The sequence below is a fragment of the Cottoperca gobio genome, chromosome 21, assembly GCF_900634415.1.
Source record: "Cottoperca gobio chromosome 21, fCotGob3.1, whole genome shotgun sequence".
In the NCBI taxonomy this organism is placed as follows: Eukaryota; Metazoa; Chordata; class Actinopteri; order Perciformes; family Bovichtidae; genus Cottoperca; species Cottoperca gobio.
This window is the reverse complement of record NC_041375.1, coordinates 4569123-4589678: the sequence shown is the minus strand read 5'-3', so window position 1 is coordinate 4589678 and position 20556 is coordinate 4569123. Positions and strand designations below refer to the sequence as shown.

The following is a 20556-nucleotide window of genomic DNA, read 5'->3' as shown; positions in this document are numbered from 1 at the left end:
TTATACTTCAGGAATTGCAAGCTGCTACATTAGATTTTTTTTATTTCAAGAAATGTTCAATTTGTCTTAACGTAATCTTCATTAGTATTTTTATGTTTAAAGTAAATCTTGGCTTTTTCAGGAAATAAATGACAGATTCTTCATTTCTCAAATCTTTAATAAAACAATCAGCTGCATAGGAGCTGCCCTAATCATTGCAAACACATGTATACACATAGGGTACACATATAGCATGTCTTCAGAGTCAGGTGACAGCGGGTTGTGTGAATATCTCTTTTTTTTGTGGCGACAAATCTGGAACATTGTATTACTACATCTTTATACCACACATTCCTAGATAGAGAAACACTAGTTCTCTACTTGGAAATACAGTATCAGACAATAGTCAGTACATTCAAAAATACAAAAACAAGATGAGAGTTTAAATCAGGTGCAGCAAGCCCCATCTATACATACATCATATTTAAAATAAGGCTACAAATGATTTTGAAATAATATCTAAATTCTTAAACATACAAAACCAAATCCAAAACAAAAGTTAACAGGTTCAATTCAAGATCAGATTTTGGGGGGGGGATCTCGGATATAGTGAAGAAAACCATAAGAAACATTGTTCTACTGCAGACAGTTCTGGGCAGTATCTATGGCAATAGATGGATGGGCTCGTGTGTCTTTTCTACAGTGAATAGTGGATGAATCCAACTTTGTCCTGGTGCCTTCCTCTGACCTCCCTATGAGTAGATGCATCATGTTTTCGCTCTGTGGAAAGCAAATACTGAGGGAAATTTCTTGTCTTTGAATAGTTTCAAGTGGCACAACTGCCTCAAATTAAAACCACCTTAATCCAAAAGCTTGGAGTGCTCTATCCTCGTAATGGTCCAGTCTGGAGGCACTCCCTTAGTAAACTCCCTTTGGAATCTGTCAGAAAGCCAAAAAGAAAGATCACAACGAACAGTCAGACAAAAGATTTGTAATATTCACGAGTCATTACACTCCTGACAGGACTCACTCATAGTGTGCACTTAGAAGTCTCTTAGCTTGTGGTTCTCCCTCTCCATTAATGTCCATCTGGAAGACACGGGTTCCCTCCATGGTGTCTTCAGGGATACGTGCGCTTGTCAGATACCAGAAACGCATCAGAATACTGACAAATTTTTTCCCTGAAAAAAAAAAAAAAGTACTGACATTCATTAACACTGAACAAAAAATATTCACACTTGTCTATTCTGTACACACGACTTCTCTTGCACGTCTGTCCGTCCTGGAAGAGGGTTCCCTCCTCAGTTGCGCTTCCTGAAGTTTCTCATAAAGTTACACAATAATGCAATTAATAGGGCTGTTAAGAATATCTTTTCTTTTCCCAAAGATTTTATTGAGGTTTTCAAATGAAGCTTTTATTGTCTGTCGCCAAAGTTTATAACATCATTACCCTTAAAAGAAAGTAGAAACAAATAAATGTTTTGTTTGGATCACATGAGTCTGAAACAATTCTACGCAGTCACCACTGGAATGTATTTCTACAAAAAGTATAACACTGATAATATTAGTGTATTCTAATCTGCACACATACCAGGTTTAAACACAATAAATATTGATTAAGAATTAAAATGTCAACATTGTGAATGAAGCTTCTAACTACAGTAGGTTGGTACAGGCCAGGCAATTCACATGCTATACTATTATATTACTATAATAGTATGGATAAAAAAAAAAATCAGCTTAGACATAAAATACATTGTGTTTGAATCTAAAAGTATAAGTCTGGCTGTATAATGTATTTTTGTTTTCAACAAATTCCATGCAAAGACCAAAATAAACAGTTAGTCTGTTGGGGACTATTTTCAGCAGTGGATTAATCCGCATTGTGCTCTAGTGAGTATTTACAACAGCAGGTCAGTGTATGTGAGATTAAATCCTAATAAACTACAGTGTGTGTGTTCATGCTAATGAATGAACGTGTCACCCAGTGCAACAGTGAGGCTCACTGACGGGACGGAGTTGTTGGTTTTGGTCTTTTCATGGGCTATTGTAACAATTACTTCCTAGGCCACCCACACACCCACACCCACACCCACACCCACACACACACACCCACACACACACCTTCATCATCATAGTAGATCCCCACATCTCCAGGTGTGGTGTACATGATCTCTTCAGGATCTGCAGACAGAGCTTCCTTGTGGCTCGATGGCAGCAGGTTCAACTTCTCCTCCAGCTTTCCAATCAACTGCAGACACATGCAAGTTGAATTAAAAACTTGAGCAGAGACATTACACCTGTGACAAGGTTTTTTTTTTAATACTGCAAGTCTATCCTTTGATACAAGAGACTGGTCTTCATTATGTTAGGTAGTAATACTATAAATTGATTAATTCTGATTTGTATGATCGATTAATCTTTTTAATTATTCCTACTTTACAACCGCTCATAACAAGCTGCATCTGTTCATGAGCCGTTTCTTCACAACAGTTTTTAGAAGCCTAAAGAGGTAAACATTCATATAGAAGTGGAGAGCATAGTTAGAAAACAGAATTATAAAGTTTTTACTTATTTCCTAAATTGTTAATGATCGTGAACGCGGAGCTACAATATGTCTCATTGAACCACTGGCCCCATCTATAATTCCATATGATGCATGCTGGTATTAGTCAGTCTTCTTTTTCCAGGATGCAACTCGTTGAAATGTGCTGCAAGAGAAAACATCATCCATGCCTCTCTTTACTCTTTACTGACTTTCAGTGTGGTTAGAACTGTTTTAAAAATCTGTTACAATTCTTACATGGCTGACCTACGACATCCTTAAATCTCCTGACTGTCTCTGAGGTTTTCTGATCTGAAGCTGGCGTCTAATCCACGCTCTAGGCTCAAAAACAAAAAAGGTATGATTGTGTATGTATGGTACTCATTGGAATCATTTCAATGCAAGGAAACTTGAGTCCAGGGATTGCAGTGGCCCACCAGGACTGCTCCAGAGAGGGGGAGCATTTCACCTCTACTACTGGGTCAATAAAATATACATTTACAGTCAACAACAAATAAAGATGAGTGCAGGTATACTGTGTCCAATTAACATGTAGTATGGAAGTGGGGATCAGCTTGTGACATCTTGTGAATGTATAGGTCCAGAATAGATAATACAAGTTTGGATACTCACATCTTTAGCAACAAGCCCTTCCAAAGCTTCAAACTGACACTGTGACAACAGTCTGGAAACATGGGAGAAGGCCTGCAAGAGTCAACAAAGCATCCTCAACAACAACAGAACACAATCAACACGGTGTCAGTAAGGTGTTTAGGTCATAATGGATTATAGGTAACATTCAATGACTTTTATAGCGGTTAGCTGCAGTTCAGCTAGTTTACAATATATATTCTGTTTAAATATCTGGGGAAATTATTGGTTTAAACCTAGATTCAGATCTAAGCTTCAAGTCCCACATTAACAAGGTGATGAAAATGTCTTTTTCCCCACATCAGAAACAGCCTAATGTGACCATCTTAAAAACAAAAAGTCCAGCTTTAGCTGCTCTGCACTGGCCTCCTACATTTAGAACTGATTTGAATGTCCTCTTCCTTGCATACAAAGCCCTAATTGGGCTGTAATGAGTAGGACCAAGCTAAATTGCTAAGTCCCTTGTTAAGTATGTGCCTTCAAGAACACTGTGATGATCTGCTTTTTCTTATTGAAGGCGTCCAGCAACAGCAGAAAGAAAATCGACGATGCAGCCTTTGTCAATAATAATCTAGACTTTAGCCTTTAACTAGGTAGGCCTTTCCTGATAAAAGCCAACATTTTTCTTTGCACTTATGAGCTTTTACTGTATGCATTGTATTTACTCGAAGTTTATTATTATTATTATTATTATTATTATTATTATTATTATCATCATTCGTGGGTTTATTTCCATCTTATATTATTCATTATTTGTATATTATTATCATCATTCGTGGGTTTTATTTTCCATCTTATATTATTCATTATTTGTATATTATTATCATCATTCGTGGGTTTTATTTTCCATCTTATATTATTCATTATTTGTATATTATTATCATCATTCAGTGTATTTTCCATCGTATGGTATGCATTCTATGTATTCCATTCTCTTGACTTTCTTGTTTGAAAGGTGTTACACAAATAAAGGTTTTTATTATTGTTATTACAACACTTCACCACCATCTGTTTGGACGTGTTTACAGACCTGCTTGGCTCCCTCCGTGAACTCTTCAATTCTGAAGTCATTGTCAAAGTAAGCCCGGATCAGAAAGTAGTATATTCGGGTGCGGACCCAGATAAAAGGGTTCGGGATGCCGAACACCACCACCTTCTGGTTCTGCTGCTGTCCGCCGCGGTCCGAGCTGTACGGCCGCACCGCTGCTGCCACGGATAAAGAAGGTAGCTGCGTTTTACCGGACCGGTTCAGGATGATGCTTTCATTTAACAATAGGCGAGTAAAGCTAAACGTTGATGTAAACCTGTGACAACCTCTTAACATGGGCAGCGCCATCTTTTCTCCCCTCGGAAGCCTTCTTGTCCGTGTACTTGTATATTCCGGTGAGGAACAAATAGGCAATATTAAAAATACAGAGAGAAATTCAAGAACAATATTGAGAATATCATGCAATGTTTAGTATTTACCAAACAAGCACATTGTTTTAGAATTAATATGCCATAGATAGTGTTTGTTTTTTTATGGTCAACTTTTACTTAGTCATTTTTCGTTTCTATGGGGGAACAGTAACAATGTGACACACTATAATTTCAGGAGCTGTTTACTTTCAGTAGCTGGGGAATTTCTGAAGAAAATCATGTGAAATGGAGCTCCAGGAAAAAGTATCTGTTCCGATATTTACAGAAGTAGATAAGGACGTGTTTCTGCGAGACATTTATCCAGAGGTAAGATAGTGTTGGTCTTCATGGCAGCAGGAACGTGGAAGTACAGTAACCACCGGTACCAGACTGCTGCTGCCTCTTTGACTTTTCAGCAGCTGGCATACTGCACAACACACTGCCTTCAAATGCACTTTATTGCTGTAGAGTGGCTATTGTTTATCCAGGTATACATATATAAAAGGCAATGTCTCAGATTGGGTCTAGTGGTGATGTTGACAGTAGGATTCCGCAACATTAGTTAATGACAGAAAACCAATAACCTACAAATTAATTAATCATTGCAGTTATGAAAACTACTTTTCTAGATCACTATACAAACTGATTATCTTTAGGTTTGAGCATGTTGATTGGATAAATCTAACAATTTGGAGATGATACCTTTGGCTTTCATAAACTGTGATGAGCATTTGTTTTCTTTTTTACTATTTTGTAAATACTTTTACTGAAATTATTTCTACTGCAAAAGTTGTATTTGTGTGGAGCATCCATTATTTTAGTATTCATTGGGAAACATGGCTTCTGTACATTTTCACCCAAACAAATTGAAAGAAATACAAATTGTGCTTTTATCCCACAAACAAATTTGTTTCAAGATTTTTGGTTTTCGATAACACATGTGAAAGTTGTAAATATTTATGAAATGAAAAGAAACAAATCTATTTTATAAATGTCAGTACACATTAACATTCTGGGGAAAAACTCCAATAACTAATCATTAAATTAAGGTGGAAATATTTAATATTATACAAAGAATTGTCAATTTATTTATATATATATCTTTTTATAAATTAGATTTTATTGCCCACCTTTTCTGTTAATTTAATATTTTTGCCTCTTTTAAAAAAAACTTTAGAATAGTAGTAGTAGTATTATATCCTTATTTTATTATGCCTAAATATGTTCTGTCTTGTCACATGTCATTAGTGTTGACTTCTATAATAAAGAGATAAAAAAAAGAAAAGCTACAGAAGACATTGTACAACTATTATAACAGTAAACAGCGAGTACAATAATCTTGCGTTCTGTATAATGTTATGTATGATATTGGATCCTGGGTACATGAATTTCCATCAGACATGATTGTAAATAATACTGATTGTTTTCCAGCGCAGCCCAGCCGTGCTGAGAGGCGTGTGTCTCGGTCCGTGTCTGGAGAAGTGGACGGTTGAATACCTTGGACAGAGAGGGAGAGACAAGGAAGTGAAGATTCACGTATCTACTGTTCCGCAGATGGACTTCCTTCACAAAAACTTTGCGTACAAGTGAGCTCCCTCACACAAACACACTGATCAATTCTCCTTCTCTGCAGAGTCTCAGCTACACCTCTTTATTCACAGGACTCTGCCATTCAATGAATTTGTGAAAAGAGCATCTGAAAAGAAACACTCAGACTTCTTCCTGTGTGACGTAAGGATCATCAAATAAGGAAACATTTTTTTACAGTAAGTTATATTTTTAATGACACACTTTCCTTGGTTTTATTTTAGGAGGAGAGCTATTATCTTCGATCACTGGGAGAAGACGTAAGAAAGGTATTAAGAAGACTCACTCCAGAACATTTATTTGTATTTATGTGGCAAAAAATGTCTGGAGTCCGACGCTGCCGAAGCTCTTGACCAGGAATATGAATCTCTCCGTCACAGGAACCTGCTGATCTGAGCAAACAGTTCCCGGACTTGGCGGAGGATTTTCACATCCCACACTTCTTTGAACCCGATCAGTTTTTCTCCAGTGTCTTCCGCATCAGCTCCTGTGGCCTGCAGCTGTGGACACACTACGACGTGAGCATTTAGTATCTCGACTCATTTTGTCGGATATCATTTAAATGTTTCGCATGTTTGTATCATTGAGTGAGACACTGACCACATAAAGTGTTAGGTGCAGCTTCAGGGACATTGTGGAACATGGTGTTAGGATGATGTATGTGCTGTCCTTATCAGCGCAGGTGTAGGTGCATTTTTTTTTTTAGAACTGATTTTCCCCCATTCACTGCAAAAAAAAACTTGAATTCTTTATCATTACCATCTGCAGTATTTTATTTTGAAAATGCAGCATTGTCCAGGGTCTCCCGGTAAAATGAACCTTCTTCCTTCAGGTGATGGATAACCTGCTGGCTCAGGTGACGGGGATGAAGAGAGTGGCTCTCTACAGCCCCCAGGATGCATTGCACCTCTACCTGTCAGGCAAGTGGCTACAGAAAGATGCCAGTTCCTTTGAAGGTTTAAAATAAACTGCAGCAGCCTCGTCCACTTTCATAATAAACTGATGTCCTTTGATTGGATGATGTTTTTCAACAGCTTAGTTAAATATTATATTGCCTCTTTTCATTTTCATTTTTCCCATCAGGTGATAAATCAGAAGTCGTGGACATCGACTCCCCAGACCTGAAGCGCTTTCCTGAGTTTGTGAAGGCAAAGAGATACGAGTGTGTGCTGGAGCCTGGAGATCTGCTTTTTATCCCTGGTGAGGCAAATTGTCCACATTAAAGGAATACTTCAACCTCTAAAGAAGTATTTCTACATCAGTTTCTCACCCCATCTTACCGGGAATTCGGGTGAAGTATTATGCGGGTGAAGTATTATGCAGGTGAAGTATTATGCGGGTGAAGTATTATGCGGGTGAAGTATTATGCGGGTGAAGTATTATGCGGGTGAAGTATTATGCAGGTGAAGTATTATGCAGGGTGAAGTATTATGCAGGTGAAGTATTATGCGGGTGAAGTATTATGCAGGTGAAGTATTATGCGGGTGAAGTATTATGCAGATGAAGTATTATGCGGGTGAAGTATTATGCGGGTGAAGTATTATGCAGGTGAAGTATTATGCGGGTGAAGTATTATGCAGGGTGAAGTATTATGCGGGTGAAGTATTATGCGGGTGAAGTATTATGCAGGGTGAAGTATTATGCAGGTGAAGTATTATGCGGGTGAAGTATTCCTTTAAGCAAAGCTTCCTGCCATCCCACAGACACATTCTGCTTCGTACTAAATCCCAGTGGAAGCTTAATTATAGAAACGCATCACACAGTTACTTGCTAATAGTATACGAGTACACATATATAATATATTAACGATTAAAGTGTCCCTGTCTTCCTCAGCCCTGTGGTTCCACAACACCCTGGCCCTGCAGTTTGGTGTGGGGGTGAATGTGTTCTGGCGCCATCTACCTGCTGACAGCTACGACAGGAAGGACCCGTACGGTAACAAAGACCCTGCGGCTGCCACTCGAGCCCTGCAGGCCCTGGAGAGAGCCCTGCACACTCTGGATGAGCTCCCCGCAGATTATCGGGACTTTTATGGCCGCCGTATGATACAGCGCATCCAACAGCGGACGCACTGCGACACAACTACACAGCACAGCACGTTACCCAGCAGTCAGTTCACCAAACCAGGATGAGAGCAATAAAACATCTGGAAGTGTGAATGAACTTTGAATTTACACAACAAAACATCAACAGGCTTTATTTCCAGGAGAGGCAGTAACCTTAATGTCTCAGAAGAAATAGCCAGTATACAGTAGCTTCCCTGCGGAGACATTTCCACTCATGCATTTTCCTCAAATTGCAAAGAAATGATTTTGGCTAATACATTGCATAAAGATAAATTACAAAGCTTTTTTGATGCATCAGCAAAATGATATTTAAAGAGTCCCTGTATCTAGTGTTCCAGCTGCAGCAGCGCTCCTCGCATGCTTCTGACATTTCTGCACTTCAGTGTTCTTAATTAATGTGGAGTTTGATGCACACGGCGTGCTGCAGAACTCTTCTGACATTTACCTTCACCAGGGGGGGTGTATGGGGTTCTTTAAGTTTCTCTATACGTCAACCTGTCGTGTTACTTAGAGGAATCCATAAATCATAAGATATTATAATCATCTTTTCTAAAATAAAGAGTAAATATTGTATTTTGTAAACACCATTTTGAAAAGATTGCCATGTTTTGTATACCTTGGATTTAGGGTGATTTACTTTTAATTTACAGGATCATATTGCTGACACAAAGCACAAATATATTTGCTCCCTTTAGTTAGAAAATGTTTTTGTTAAAGTCAATCTTTCTTCATGTTATAGCATTCCGTCATAATTGGCTGGCAAATTATTTAATTTTTACATCAAACTTTTCCTGTTATAATGCATCATTTAATGTGCAAACATTACAATAATTACATGAAATAAAGCACATTTAATAAAGTACATTCTTGTTATAAAAGGTTTACTGTAAAAACGGAATCATTTGGTGTAGTAAAAAAGTTAATATAATAATCTTGTAAGTCATTTTATAAGAATGAGACATATCTTTGTCACGGCGGCAGCGCTATGCTGTAGATTGATCGACTGTATAAAGAAAACAAACTGAGATGTTGACACAATCTCCGCTCAAGATCGACCCTCTCGCTTGTTCCAGAACTTTCCAAACGTCAGTCTCAAAGGTCAAGAAGAGAGTCCAGTTCAGCCTCTGATACGGCCCTGATGGAGGAAACACAGCCAACACATTTGGAGAATAAAGCATGGTACATGGGGGAACAAAGATTTATAAGTCCAGAACTTAAATGCACATACCAATATGGTTTGAACCTTTATTGCACAAAGATTACAGTTCTTTATGTTTCCTTACAAACATTTGAAAGCTTTGTAAACAGTGAAGCAGCGTCTGTATCCCCAGTGTGTTCAGTATCTCCTGCTAACACTGTTCCGAGTCCCCGTCGTCACATTTCTTCAGTAAGTCTCAGCAGTTAAGCGTGTGCACAAAAGCCAACCGGTGACTGACTATATGAAGCAGAAAGAAGCTGGAAGATGCGACTGGATCTTAGTAGAAGGGCGGTTACACACTGCGAGTCCAGCTGTGCAACATTCAACAACCTGCAGGCTGCCGGCTACAGAAAGAACTACAACTGAAAGAGCTTTGATTATATTGTGCTCCGTTAAAGACCGAGCGACCAGATTTATCAGTTTTATCACAAGTGACAAACACACCCAAACATTTACATCTTTAAAAATAGTTTGGCTTTGGATGCAAATGAGGAAAATACACTTAATGTTGCTCTTTCATTCACGACACACGCAAAGCACTCATATCTTCTCCGCAGGCTGACCATGAACACTGTTCTCTGCACTGTGAGCGGCCTTTTCTTCAAGACAAGTAAACATCTTCAATCAGTGCAGCTTTTTTGTCTCTCGCTACACTGGACAACAGAGAGTGAAGCTCCGTCCCGGGACTCTCCTGGCCCATTCCCTCTTTCAGCAGAGCAGTGCAGAGGTTCAACCAAAGTCATGAAGTACACAAACATCCGCTCCCACACTACATGTACTCTCTGTGTGTGTACAACACTACGAAGAACTCTCATCAGACAGAAAACAGACAAAGAAATGGCACATTGCTTGTTGGTGTTCTCTATTCTGTGAATATGATAACTAAGATTCTTGATTTTTTTTTTTGTTCTTTTTCTTAAAGGTTGCTATCAGGCAGGTGAAAGATGCAGGATGACTCTTTTCCAAGAGATGAGCCCGTCTCGGACACTGAGGAGGTGGGGGTTGATGCGTGGGGGCGTTCCTATGGAGTCTGGGCCATGCCACGACTTGACTTCATCTTCTCCAGTCTTTTAGAAAGGTGGCTGTTGTTTGACTCCAGTTCATCCACCTTGTCCAGTGCTGATCGCAACTATAGAGGCAGATGGGGAGGGAGAATTGATTGTGATTAAAACAGAGCCTGCTGATGGGCAGCTGACTGTATCAGTTACTGTAGTGCAGGGGTCGGGAACCTTTTTGGCTGGGAGAGCCATAAAAGCAAAATATTTTAAAATGTATTTCCTTGAGAGCCATATATGTAATAAAATTGAGTTGTAAGTATATCACGTCTCCGAGTACTAAAAGCGCTATCAGTGTTTCCCTAAAATAGTCAGTGTCAGCTCAAAATTGTATGCGAGCCATAACGCTTCATCGAAAGAGCCATAGGTTCCCGACCCCTGCTGTAGTGTAAGGGTAGACACTACAGGTAACAAGGTAGAACATGGAACTTCCCAAGTTGTCTAACTAATGAGACAATTATTACTATGTATAAACTCCTAATAGATCCCCCTAAATACTACACACTGGCCCTTTAAGAATACAACACTACCTCTCTCTGAAGTTTCCGTTTCTCTGCCTTCAGCTCATCCTCCACTTTCTCTGCGTTCTCTGATGCAGACTTGTAGCGCGTCACCTGACCCTCAAGTCTGGTCACCTGGAGAAGAAAAAATACTTTTTATGTGAGAATATTCATGTTTTTTAATGTATGCTACGAGTTCACAATTCTTCTCAGCTTACATTTTGTTCCAACGCGGTGACTTCTTGCTCTGCCTTCACAAGTTTAAACTTAAAGTCGCTAATTTGCCTGGTTGAATCTCCTGGAAAGATTAAGCAGAACTTCTTGAGTTGTAGGAGACAATAGAAATAGCAATAGTGTGTTTTCATGCTTATGTTTACTTACTCTGCAGCTCTATATTGTTTGGATCGTTGCCGTTTTCAAGTATTTCACCGGCAGGGCTTGAACCGTTCTCAGTGCCATTCTTCGGTGTCTTCTGTTCCAGCTGGGCCTTTAGTTTCTTTACCTGCAGATGGAGCCACAACACATCAGCTGATCAATGACACTCCGAGGAGCGTAGAGCAGCTCACTGTCACAAGCTGTCAGTTTGAGGACTTTTGGTACACCTCACCCATTTTAGTAGGAACACTGGAATTCTATAACATATTGTCACGAGAGAACAATCTGCAATAGTCTTTTAAAAGAGTTTAAGGGAAAAGAGTATTGTTCTATATTTTTCTTATCATCAACAAATGCAATGAAACACGGGTGCCTTTATAAACACCTCACAAATAGTGTTTCATTCAAATAAAAAGCTCAGCCATTTCCTAAAGCAGCTTTTTAATAGTTGTTGGACAACAATGGAGCTCTATGGCACAGAGGGAGAAGATGCACACAATACTTGCTAGTAATATCACTTCATTTGTGGTCTTTTCATAGGATTAGTTGACAATAAGAATACTGCCGTTTCTCTGAAACTCCTTTATAACACAGTTGCAGCTTTCAGACTAAACATCTGCTCCACACATTTTGTTTTTTATTATAGGCACCTCAATGCTACTAGAAATGTGACGCACACATTTATAGAAACTGAAAGAAATGGCCTTGCAACAGTTTCCTATGACTAATATACTGTGGTCCGTCTGCATGTGATCTCTCCTCTGACTTACTATTTTGCTTCTTATTTAAATAAGAATGTTCATTGAGACACTTGAACAGGAGTAGACCTCAACAGCCACATCACCGTCTCACACCACGGACTCACCTGCTCTATCATCTTCTCACGCTCATCCACCAGTTTCCTCAGGCGAATCTCTACAAGACAAAACACATGCTTAAGATATGACATCAGAGTCTTGGTCAATAAATTATTAATTCAAATGGATTGTCATGCACCACAAAGCCAGAACACAACACCATTTCAGACCACTGCGATCCATCTTTAACAAATAAATAAGTTAACATACCAGGGGTGGGAGGAGCCAAGGAGATGGTGGGAGGGGGTCTGGGTGGGATGTTGATGCATGCAACAGTGCAGGCATCCGTGGGGGAGTGATGGAGCAGAGTGTGAGGGGGGGGGAAGGTTAGCATGCACAAAACTGTGGAGAAGAGGGTCAATGCAAAAGCACACACAGCTGGCAGTGCTGCATTCACACTATATGAGCACACATGATATAAGACATGGACATCCAATAAATAATTACTTATGTCACTTAAGGAAAAGATGCATCAATTGGTAACAGCAGGGTGTTTATTGGCATTTCAGTATGGACGCACCACAGTCATCTTCTCCATTAGGTGCAACAAATTGCAAACATACATTTATCGATCATTTTCTATTCTTGTAGATGGAAACGGCTTTGTTTACATCACACAACAGCTGTATTAATCCCTGAGAACAGAACAGGGCATTTTAACCATCAACAACACAACGAGAACATGTAAAAGCTACTTCGATGGAGTCTTAATGGGAATAACCAATTAACATCTGTGTTTTTTTATTGTACACCTATGGAATGATTAAATCCTCGAGTTCCTGGAATTGTAGCGAGAGAGAAAATGTTGTGCGATACAGGTGCACAGCAATAATATCCAAGACTCATAACAAGCAGCATGATAAATGTGCATCAATAACAAAATAATGTTACCTGATATAGCAAGTGCAGTATTGACTGATAGCTAAAGCTACAGTTACCGAGCGGTTTACGTTCTCATCTCTCCACAAACTTTCTTTTGCACATAAAACCTCAATAAAAAAAGTTGGATCTTGGACTGTTAACATGGATTTACTTAAAAAAAAAAAAAAGAATATGCAAACTTATTCGGTAAAGAATCAAAGTGCTGTGGGGTTCTGCACATATTTATTTGACCACTTTGTAAACAGCTAAGCAAAGACTGATAGAGATCTGATCAAATGCTATATATGTATTGTATATACCATCCAAAAGCTAAGACATCTTACACTCCTCTTTGCCCTTGCCTTTGCCTTTCTTGCTGTTCTTCCTCACATCCTTCCCTGTCTGCTGTGGCTCTTTATTGATGGCCACTTGGTCTGCACTTTTTGGTGAATCTAAATCTTCCCCCTGCAGCTCATGCTTAATGGCATCTAATCCTTCCTCTACGGGCAGAGACATCGCCTGGTTAATGTCCTCGACAACACCAGCCACCTCTCCAACACTCTGAACCTTTCCTTCCTCTACAATGTGTCTGGACTCATCTGCTGCACCTACTGTTTCCTCTGGCATGTTTTTCTGCGCATGTCCCCTTTGTTCAGACATGGCGTCCCCCTGAGCCAAAGAGCTTTGGTTGCATCGGGGCATGGTCTCCAGGCCCGAACTCTCCTTGTTGCTTTCATCTGACGTGACTTCAACTCCGTCTTCAACTTCTTCCTGTTGTTGATTTTTAGGGAGACTTGTTGCTACAGCTGCCTCAATATCCAGTTCATCAAAATCAAAAGACTGTCCTTCGTCATCTTCACCGTCCTCTTCATCGCATGAATCGATATCCTCAGACCTGTCTTTGCTGGGTCCATGTAGTTGCTGTGCCTCGCTTCGCTGATTGTTTTGACTTTCTTTATGTTCTGGATCTCCTGCGGCGGCTGATTCTTCAGTACTGTGCTCTTGCTTGATAGAGGATCCACTTTCAGTAGCTTCTTTTGGAGAGTCTGGTGTATCAATGGTAATGATCTCTTCTGTTTCAGATGACACTTCCGCATTTGATTCGTCAATCTGATCCTCACACTGCGATGTCTGGCATTCTACATCATCCGGTTGTTTCGCCTGCGCTTCAGCTTCCAACAGACTCTTTACAGTGTCAAATACATCCGTGTTTTTCGTTAATGATGGATCGTCATGACGGTTGCTTTTTTCGTCATGGGAGCAGTCTGGCTCTACCAAACCTTCAGTCGCTGCCTCTGGCTCCTCGTCATCTTCGACTCTCTCAGTTGCTTCCTCTGGACCTCCATCAGAAACCTTGATGGGAGTGTCATCGCTGCCTGTGTTCACGGCTGCAGACGGCTCTGAGCCAGACGAGCTCATGAGAGCGTCGGTGAAGCCGTCAGTAGAAGACGGGGACTCAGACGTTTTATCCTTATTTTCAGGTTCATCAGCAGCAATGTCATCATTGCTTGGAACAGCTTCAGTGTTTTCCTTACCTCTTGTTGCAAAGGTGTCTTCAGGGTTAACAGTTGTGCATTCAGGTTTCATCTCGTTAACAGACCCAACCTCATTCTGTGCAATATCAACTATTTCTGACTCCGTATGGATGACATTGTCATTAGTTGCGCTGTCCATTTCACTTTTAGAGTTATCAACACTGGAAGTACACTCAGTGCTCTCAGCACCTTTGGAGTCGTCGATAAGATCAGAAGTACAGAGGTTGGTCTCTGGAACAGGACTTGTTATAGATCCCACTTCTTTTACTTTCTCCGTTTCTAAAGTGTGCTCCTTGTCTTGCTCAGCCTTTCTGGGATCTGTTCTGGATTCCGTGAGAGTTTCAACATGACAAAAGGTTTCAGCGAGTGCCACTGCCTCTACGGTTTCCAAACTCTTTTCTTTGTTCTGTTCATCTGTAACATGATCCACCCTTACTTTGTTGGGAGTTTCGATATTGGAACAGGTTTCAGTAGTTGCTTCTGCTTCTTCCATGTTCTCCGTTTCCAAAGCTTGCTCCTTGTTGCACTCGTCTGTAACATGATTCATTCTTGATTCTTTGAGAGTTTCATTGGGAGAAAAGATTTCAGTACATTTCACTGCTTCTACTCCATCTTCTTGCCGGTCCTCTTCATTCTTAACTTGATCCACTTTTGATTCTTTGAGGGTTTCAGTGACAGAACCATCACTTTCAGGTTCTGCTGTTGGCCCATTATCTCTTGGAGCTGATGCAATGTCTACTTCTGTTTCACCCTTTTCTTTATCTGTTCCATCTTTTTGTTGGTTCTTATCTTCGTGACTTCCTCCTTTCTTTTTCCCTCTCCTCTTCCTTTTCTTTTTCTTCCCTGAAGCAGCGCCCTGAGGCTGAGATTTACTTGATACGTCCTCTGCCTCGTCGTTCTCGGCCTCTTCGACCTTCTCAGGCTCTTGTTGGGGTTCTGTGTTCGACACAGCGGGGATGGACTCATCAGGTAAACTTTCTGTCAAAACATCTTGTGCAACGTTTTGCTGAGGACATGATTCTGTATTTCTCAACTGACTTTCCTCTACATCTTTCAGTTTGTTCTCTTGCTCTTCAAAAAGGTTGTCACATGACTCTCTAATGTCATCACTGTGTGTGTCAACACTACTGCTCTTTGTTCCCGTCTCCCCTAAATCTGGGTTACTGTTCTCTCCTAACTCTCTGCCCTCAGGTGTTTCTGTTTCTGGAACATTTTCCTCAGAACTTGTTGCATTCCCTTGAAGCTCAGGGCTGCAAACAATTATATCTTTGTCCTCTGTGATTGATTGGTCATTAATGTCAACATTTAAGTCCTTGCTAAAGCCACGTTCTTCAACATTGTCTTCTTCTGCGTCTTCTTCTAAGCACGTCTGTTCTTCTGTTGGCTGTTTTTCGCTAGATGTTTCCAGTGTGGACACGCCAGCGACATTGCAGAGTGCATCAAAGCTCAAGTGATTCTCTTTGGCTTCCTCAAACGTTTCTTGATTCTTCTCTGGATCCACCTCTTCCTCGCCGCTACTTCTCAACTGAGTCTCCTCTGTGTTGCCTGAGAGTTAATGAAGAGTATATGGTGACTTAAGACATGCTTTTCAAAAATGTAATCTTCATGAGGAAGTGCATCAGCAGAAGTCAAGGTAAGGCAGAGCACCTGATTGATTCAGTGACCAAGAAGACAAGCACAGAGCCAACATGTCCAAGAGAAGCACAAGAAGAAGAAAGGCATGAGGAACACCAAAATGAAGTTCTTGATCCCCCAGCACATCAAGGCGACAAGAAAAGAAGTCTGAAGCCGGCAGATCAAGAGGTATACATTCATACATTCACGGTGCATCCACAATAATGTTCCTTAGACAAACTAGTTGCTTCTAAAAGGAGCTCTCAAATGATTTGTACCATTGACCCTGTAGAGACCTGGCAGCTTTTACACACCTACACCACCTGCGTTAACATTAAGTTAGTTTTGATTCGTAACTAATATGCAATAGCTGAAATGATGAAAAAGGTGCAAGAGAAACAAATTAAAAGCAAAGACGCGAGTAATGATGACAAAGCGAGGTGTTGCCAAGTTTGAAAGTAGAATTTCAATTTGTACAGGAAAGCAAGAGGTCAGAAAGATGTCGCTTAAAGGATACGGCGGGCGCTTCTCTATATTCTTCTTGTTCCATGAAAAGACTAAAACTAACTAAATAATACATTAAGTATGTCTCTCACTACGTCCACCTTTCCTAACCCGTCACATCAGCCCATTGGTTCCTTTTACAGTTACATTTGAAAAAACGGGTGATAAATAAATAAAATGTTTAAAGGCTCAGTGGTAACTGTAGTAGTTAACAAATGTTACTCAAACAAGAGTAAATATTGCATTTGTTGGAGACCATTCAGCTGCAGATTAATACACATTTGGTCCTCCAGTGAGTATTTACATGCAAAAGGACTCCTTGATGTGTTTTTAATAGTGTTTTGGACAATGGAGCTGTATGGCACAGAGGAAGAAGGCTTCTCGTCAATGTTTGTTTTAAAGTTTGAGATTGAAACCACCAGAACAGCTACCAAGTTGACCTTGCAGTAAATTGTTCTTGTCATTCTATATTTCCAAGCTTTCAGTCTCAAGAAAAATAAAGAGCATCACCAGACGTATCCTTTCAGGTAATAGCAAATCAGTTGAAGTTACTCTTGACATTCCAGGAGCACAACACTGTAACTGAAGAGTTCACTCCAAAGTGACACCTTAACCATTTCAAAATTCAGATATCAATTGTGAAAACATAATGAACTTGCACATATGTAATCTCACTACTCGGTATTCATTTTGATACGTTTCAGCTGAATCTCATCACTACTCTAAAAAGCATTTTGGAATGAAAGTCTTCAGACAGTTTTATGCGAAGCCATGCAGAGGAGTTTTTATTCCACAGTGTTTTACCGAGCATACTGTTCCCCTCCGGTGGGGAGGTGCGTGACTCCTGAGCCGGTTGGGAAGCAGCGTCCGCACTGGGGGACCCGTCCACCTCGGTCTCACCACCCTCTCCATTGATGCTTAGATCCTGTCCCAATACTATTCCATGTTTCTAGAAAGAATTGGAAAGTCAAACATTAGCTCCAAAGATGTTCACATATGTTCTACCTTCACTGAACTCGTTTTCCTCTTGAAGCTTTAGTTGCCGTGAATATTCAAAACTTTATTTTCACATTTTAGAGTTTCAAATTTGCTTCCCAAAACTATATATAAAAAAAAAAACCATCAGGTTGAAATAAGCATTCACACACTTGCTGAGTACCTTCAGAATGTCTTTCAGGTTCACCACCTCTTCTCTGAGCTCATCTCGCTCCAGTCGGATTGCATCTGTGTATTCTTTCTGTCGCTCTAAGGCCTGAGCAGAGCCCCCAAGTGGCAGAGTGCAAAAGAAAATGAAAAGAAAGTGAAAAGAAGTGAAAGTAAAAGCTGGCATTCGGTTTCATGCAAAGGAGATACTGAATTGCTGAAGGTGATGAAGGTAAATAAACACAAAACTGCTGGACCAGGGCTCATAGGCCGTACCCCGATCTTTTTATCCTTCCACTCCACCGTCTCCTGCAGGTCGGATATTTCTCTAACAAAACCTTCCTGTTTGATACGCAGCTGACGGATGTCCTAAACAGCAGGGGAAGGAAAGCAAGTTTGAGATGTAGAGAGAGAGAGCAAAGAGAGAAAAACAGTGCATGCATATATACAGTGCGTGCAAAACAAAAAGAAAGCTGTGAAAAGTACCCCAACATGCAGCCTTTCTAAAAGGACACTGTTTGCTTTTCTGTTTGTTTAACCCATGGGAAGCTCCATTTCTGCAGCCACAGTCTTAGTGACACATACTCACATTTAGCAGCTCTTCACTTTGTTTTAGAGTCTCTTTCATTTCACTGAACTGGAACTGAAGCACAGTGTGGGCATGTTTCTCCCGCTCGCATTCCTGTGAGGAACAAGAGATATCTATCTCATACACACGGAAACACATGACGGCAATTTGTTTTTCTGCATTTGTTGTAGAGTCAAAACAAAGAATTAACTGTGGGTTAGATTAACAATATTAACTGAGTCAACTAATCCCTGACTCAGCTCCACTTTGGTGTAATTACAGCACAATAGCACTTCTGTATGCTGAATCCTTATAATACCTCTGCCAAGTGTTTGTCAGCTGGATTATGGAAACACTACTCGCCTGGTTTTCATGAAACTTGGTGGAAAAATGTAGCATGGTCCAAGAACCCATTAAAGCTTGGAGCGGATCAGAACACGCGCATTATTTTTAACTTACGCAAGCGGCCTTGGCATAGGTCTTCGAGTGCTTTTCCAGTCTCCAGTGTGCTTGCAGCGTTTTAAACAGACTTTATTGGCATTGAACAGGGAGAGCTATCCCACAATTTCTATATTTACTTTCATTTTAGGTCAAACAAATATGTGGCTTAATGCTCCGTTTTAAAGACTACCCCTCCGTCTGCCTGCTGTACCTTGACTTTCTCCTCGTATCCCCGGCGTGACTCAGACAGCAGCTCCTCCAGCTCCATGAGCGAGTCCTTGAGCGTGTCCACCTGGTACATCAGGTTGTTCTTCTCGTTGTCCAGCTGGGCGTTGGACACCATGGCCTTACGATACTTCTCCTCCACTTCTCCTAATGCATCCTAATGTCACGACAGATAAGAGCATAGAAGAATATAAGAATATAAAAAAGGTGATGGCTCAGATGTATCATGCCCACAAACAAAACTGCAGTCATACCTTTCTCTATCAAACTCTATACAAACGATGTTTGGAGTAACAGAATCCAGACAATGCAACAAAGTATATGCAGGTACCTATATAAGTTTAAGTGAAGAAGTACAGTCTAAAACACACACACACACACACACAAATGAAGAAGTTCTACAACATGCCGATGCAACTTGGATCAACAGTTGGAAAGTTGAAAGATGTTTCCTAAGTTAGAAAACATCTGCCCAGGGCAAAATGTAGGCAGGGGGGACCTTATGATTTATGATGAACTTATTGAAGAGTGTTGACTATATGTGATGCAATAAGAAATATTAGTGTCTTAACAACATGTAAAGTGATTCCAGTATGTTTTAGTGCTCCTTGGGTAAAGTGCCATGGGTAATCGTGACATTTTTCATATCGTCCTGTGCCCATTCTGGAGCACCAGTATGGCATGAAATGAAATGCTCCGTTACTGAGGCAGCTGGTTAGTTGATGGATAGAGGAAAAGGTCTTAGAACATAAGTATCCACTGTGGCCTTCTGGGTAACAGAACAGTGAACTGGTTGCACATGTTCCTGAATATTTGACCTGCTGCAACAGTAACAAGTGTAAAATGAGCAGAGGAAGTTAGAGACACCAAACGTTTCGGTTAATAGTGAGTCTGGAGTTAGGAGTTCTGATGGTCTCAGGCGTATACCTTGACTTGTTTTAGGTTCTGCGTGTACTTGCTTTCCACATCTTGAATCTGATCCTTCAGTTCATGAATCTCCTGGTGAAGAGCGGCAGCAACTGAGCAGAGAAGCGCAGTGACGGCAGTAGAAAAGGTGACGCACAAAGTTTGGTGAGCGGGAGATGAGAACAACACCAAGTGTTTGCAGAAAGAATGAAAACAGCTCGACAGCACTGAACTTCATAGAAGAACATTTTTAGATTAAAGTCTGTGTGTTGCATTTATTATTTATTTAAAATCGATTAGTCCAAATTATTTTCTTGATTAATCGTTTGGTCTATAAAATAAATAATTCCTTCCAGTTTCTCAAAGTCCAAGGTGACTGTCTTTAAATGTCTTGTTTTGTCAGTCAAAAACCCAAAGATATTCACTTTATGATATCAAACTGAGAAAAGCAGGAATTCTCTATTTTTTAAGAAGCTGAAAAAAAGCCTTTTCTGATATGTTTGCATGAAAAATTACTTTAAACAATTAATCGATTAATAAAATAGCTG

At 40.2% G+C, this 20556-nt stretch overlaps 3 protein-coding genes across 18 annotated transcripts in view; 1 reads left to right on the top strand and 2 right to left on the bottom strand.

The window, feature by feature from the left end:
- Nucleotides 1-139: 139 nt before the first annotated feature.
- Nucleotides 140-4538, bottom strand: maip1 (matrix AAA peptidase interacting protein 1). The gene is made up of 5 exons (XM_029458738.1): nucleotides 4206-4538; nucleotides 3158-3229; nucleotides 2104-2230; nucleotides 1010-1160; nucleotides 140-918 (listed from the first exon to the last, which is right to left on the bottom strand). Exons 1-5 carry the CDS (start codon nucleotides 4509-4511, stop codon nucleotides 840-842), a joined length of 735 nt encoding a protein of 244 aa, XP_029314598.1. The 5' UTR covers nucleotides 4512-4538; the 3' UTR covers nucleotides 140-839.
- Nucleotides 4408-8811, top strand: tyw5 (tRNA-yW synthesizing protein 5). The gene is made up of 9 exons (XM_029458737.1): nucleotides 4408-4558; nucleotides 4770-4900; nucleotides 6005-6159; nucleotides 6235-6304; nucleotides 6385-6429; nucleotides 6541-6678; nucleotides 6993-7080; nucleotides 7244-7360; nucleotides 7994-8811. The coding sequence occupies exons 2-9, from the start codon at nucleotides 4820-4822 to the stop codon at nucleotides 8290-8292; spliced, it is 993 nt and encodes a 330-aa protein (XP_029314597.1). The 5' UTR covers nucleotides 4408-4558; nucleotides 4770-4819; the 3' UTR covers nucleotides 8293-8811.
- Nucleotides 8812-9445: 634 nt separating this feature from the next.
- Nucleotides 9446-20556, bottom strand: part of lrrfip1a (leucine rich repeat (in FLII) interacting protein 1a) — a 44569-nt gene continuing 33458 nt past the window's right edge. For 11 of the 16 annotated variants that reach the window (XM_029458721.1, XM_029458723.1, XM_029458722.1 and 8 more), the window contains 7 exons: nucleotides 20030-20101; nucleotides 19089-19259; nucleotides 18458-18550; nucleotides 18145-18237; nucleotides 17885-17977; nucleotides 17530-17674; nucleotides 12688-16152 (listed from right to left, as the gene is read on the bottom strand). In XM_029458721.1, the coding sequence (XP_029314581.1) occupies nucleotides 13403-16152; nucleotides 17530-17674; nucleotides 17885-17977; nucleotides 18145-18237; nucleotides 18458-18550; nucleotides 19089-19259; nucleotides 20030-20101 (3417 nt within the window). In that variant the 3' untranslated portion in view covers nucleotides 12688-13402. Of the gene's footprint in view, nucleotides 10554-11009; nucleotides 11115-11197; nucleotides 11278-11360; nucleotides 11482-12219; nucleotides 12270-12687; nucleotides 16153-17529; nucleotides 17675-17884; nucleotides 17978-18144; nucleotides 18238-18457; nucleotides 18551-19088; nucleotides 19260-20029; nucleotides 20102-20556 lie in introns of those variants that run through there. The other 5 variants (XM_029458732.1, XM_029458733.1, XM_029458735.1 and 2 more) reach the window with 4 other exon arrangements.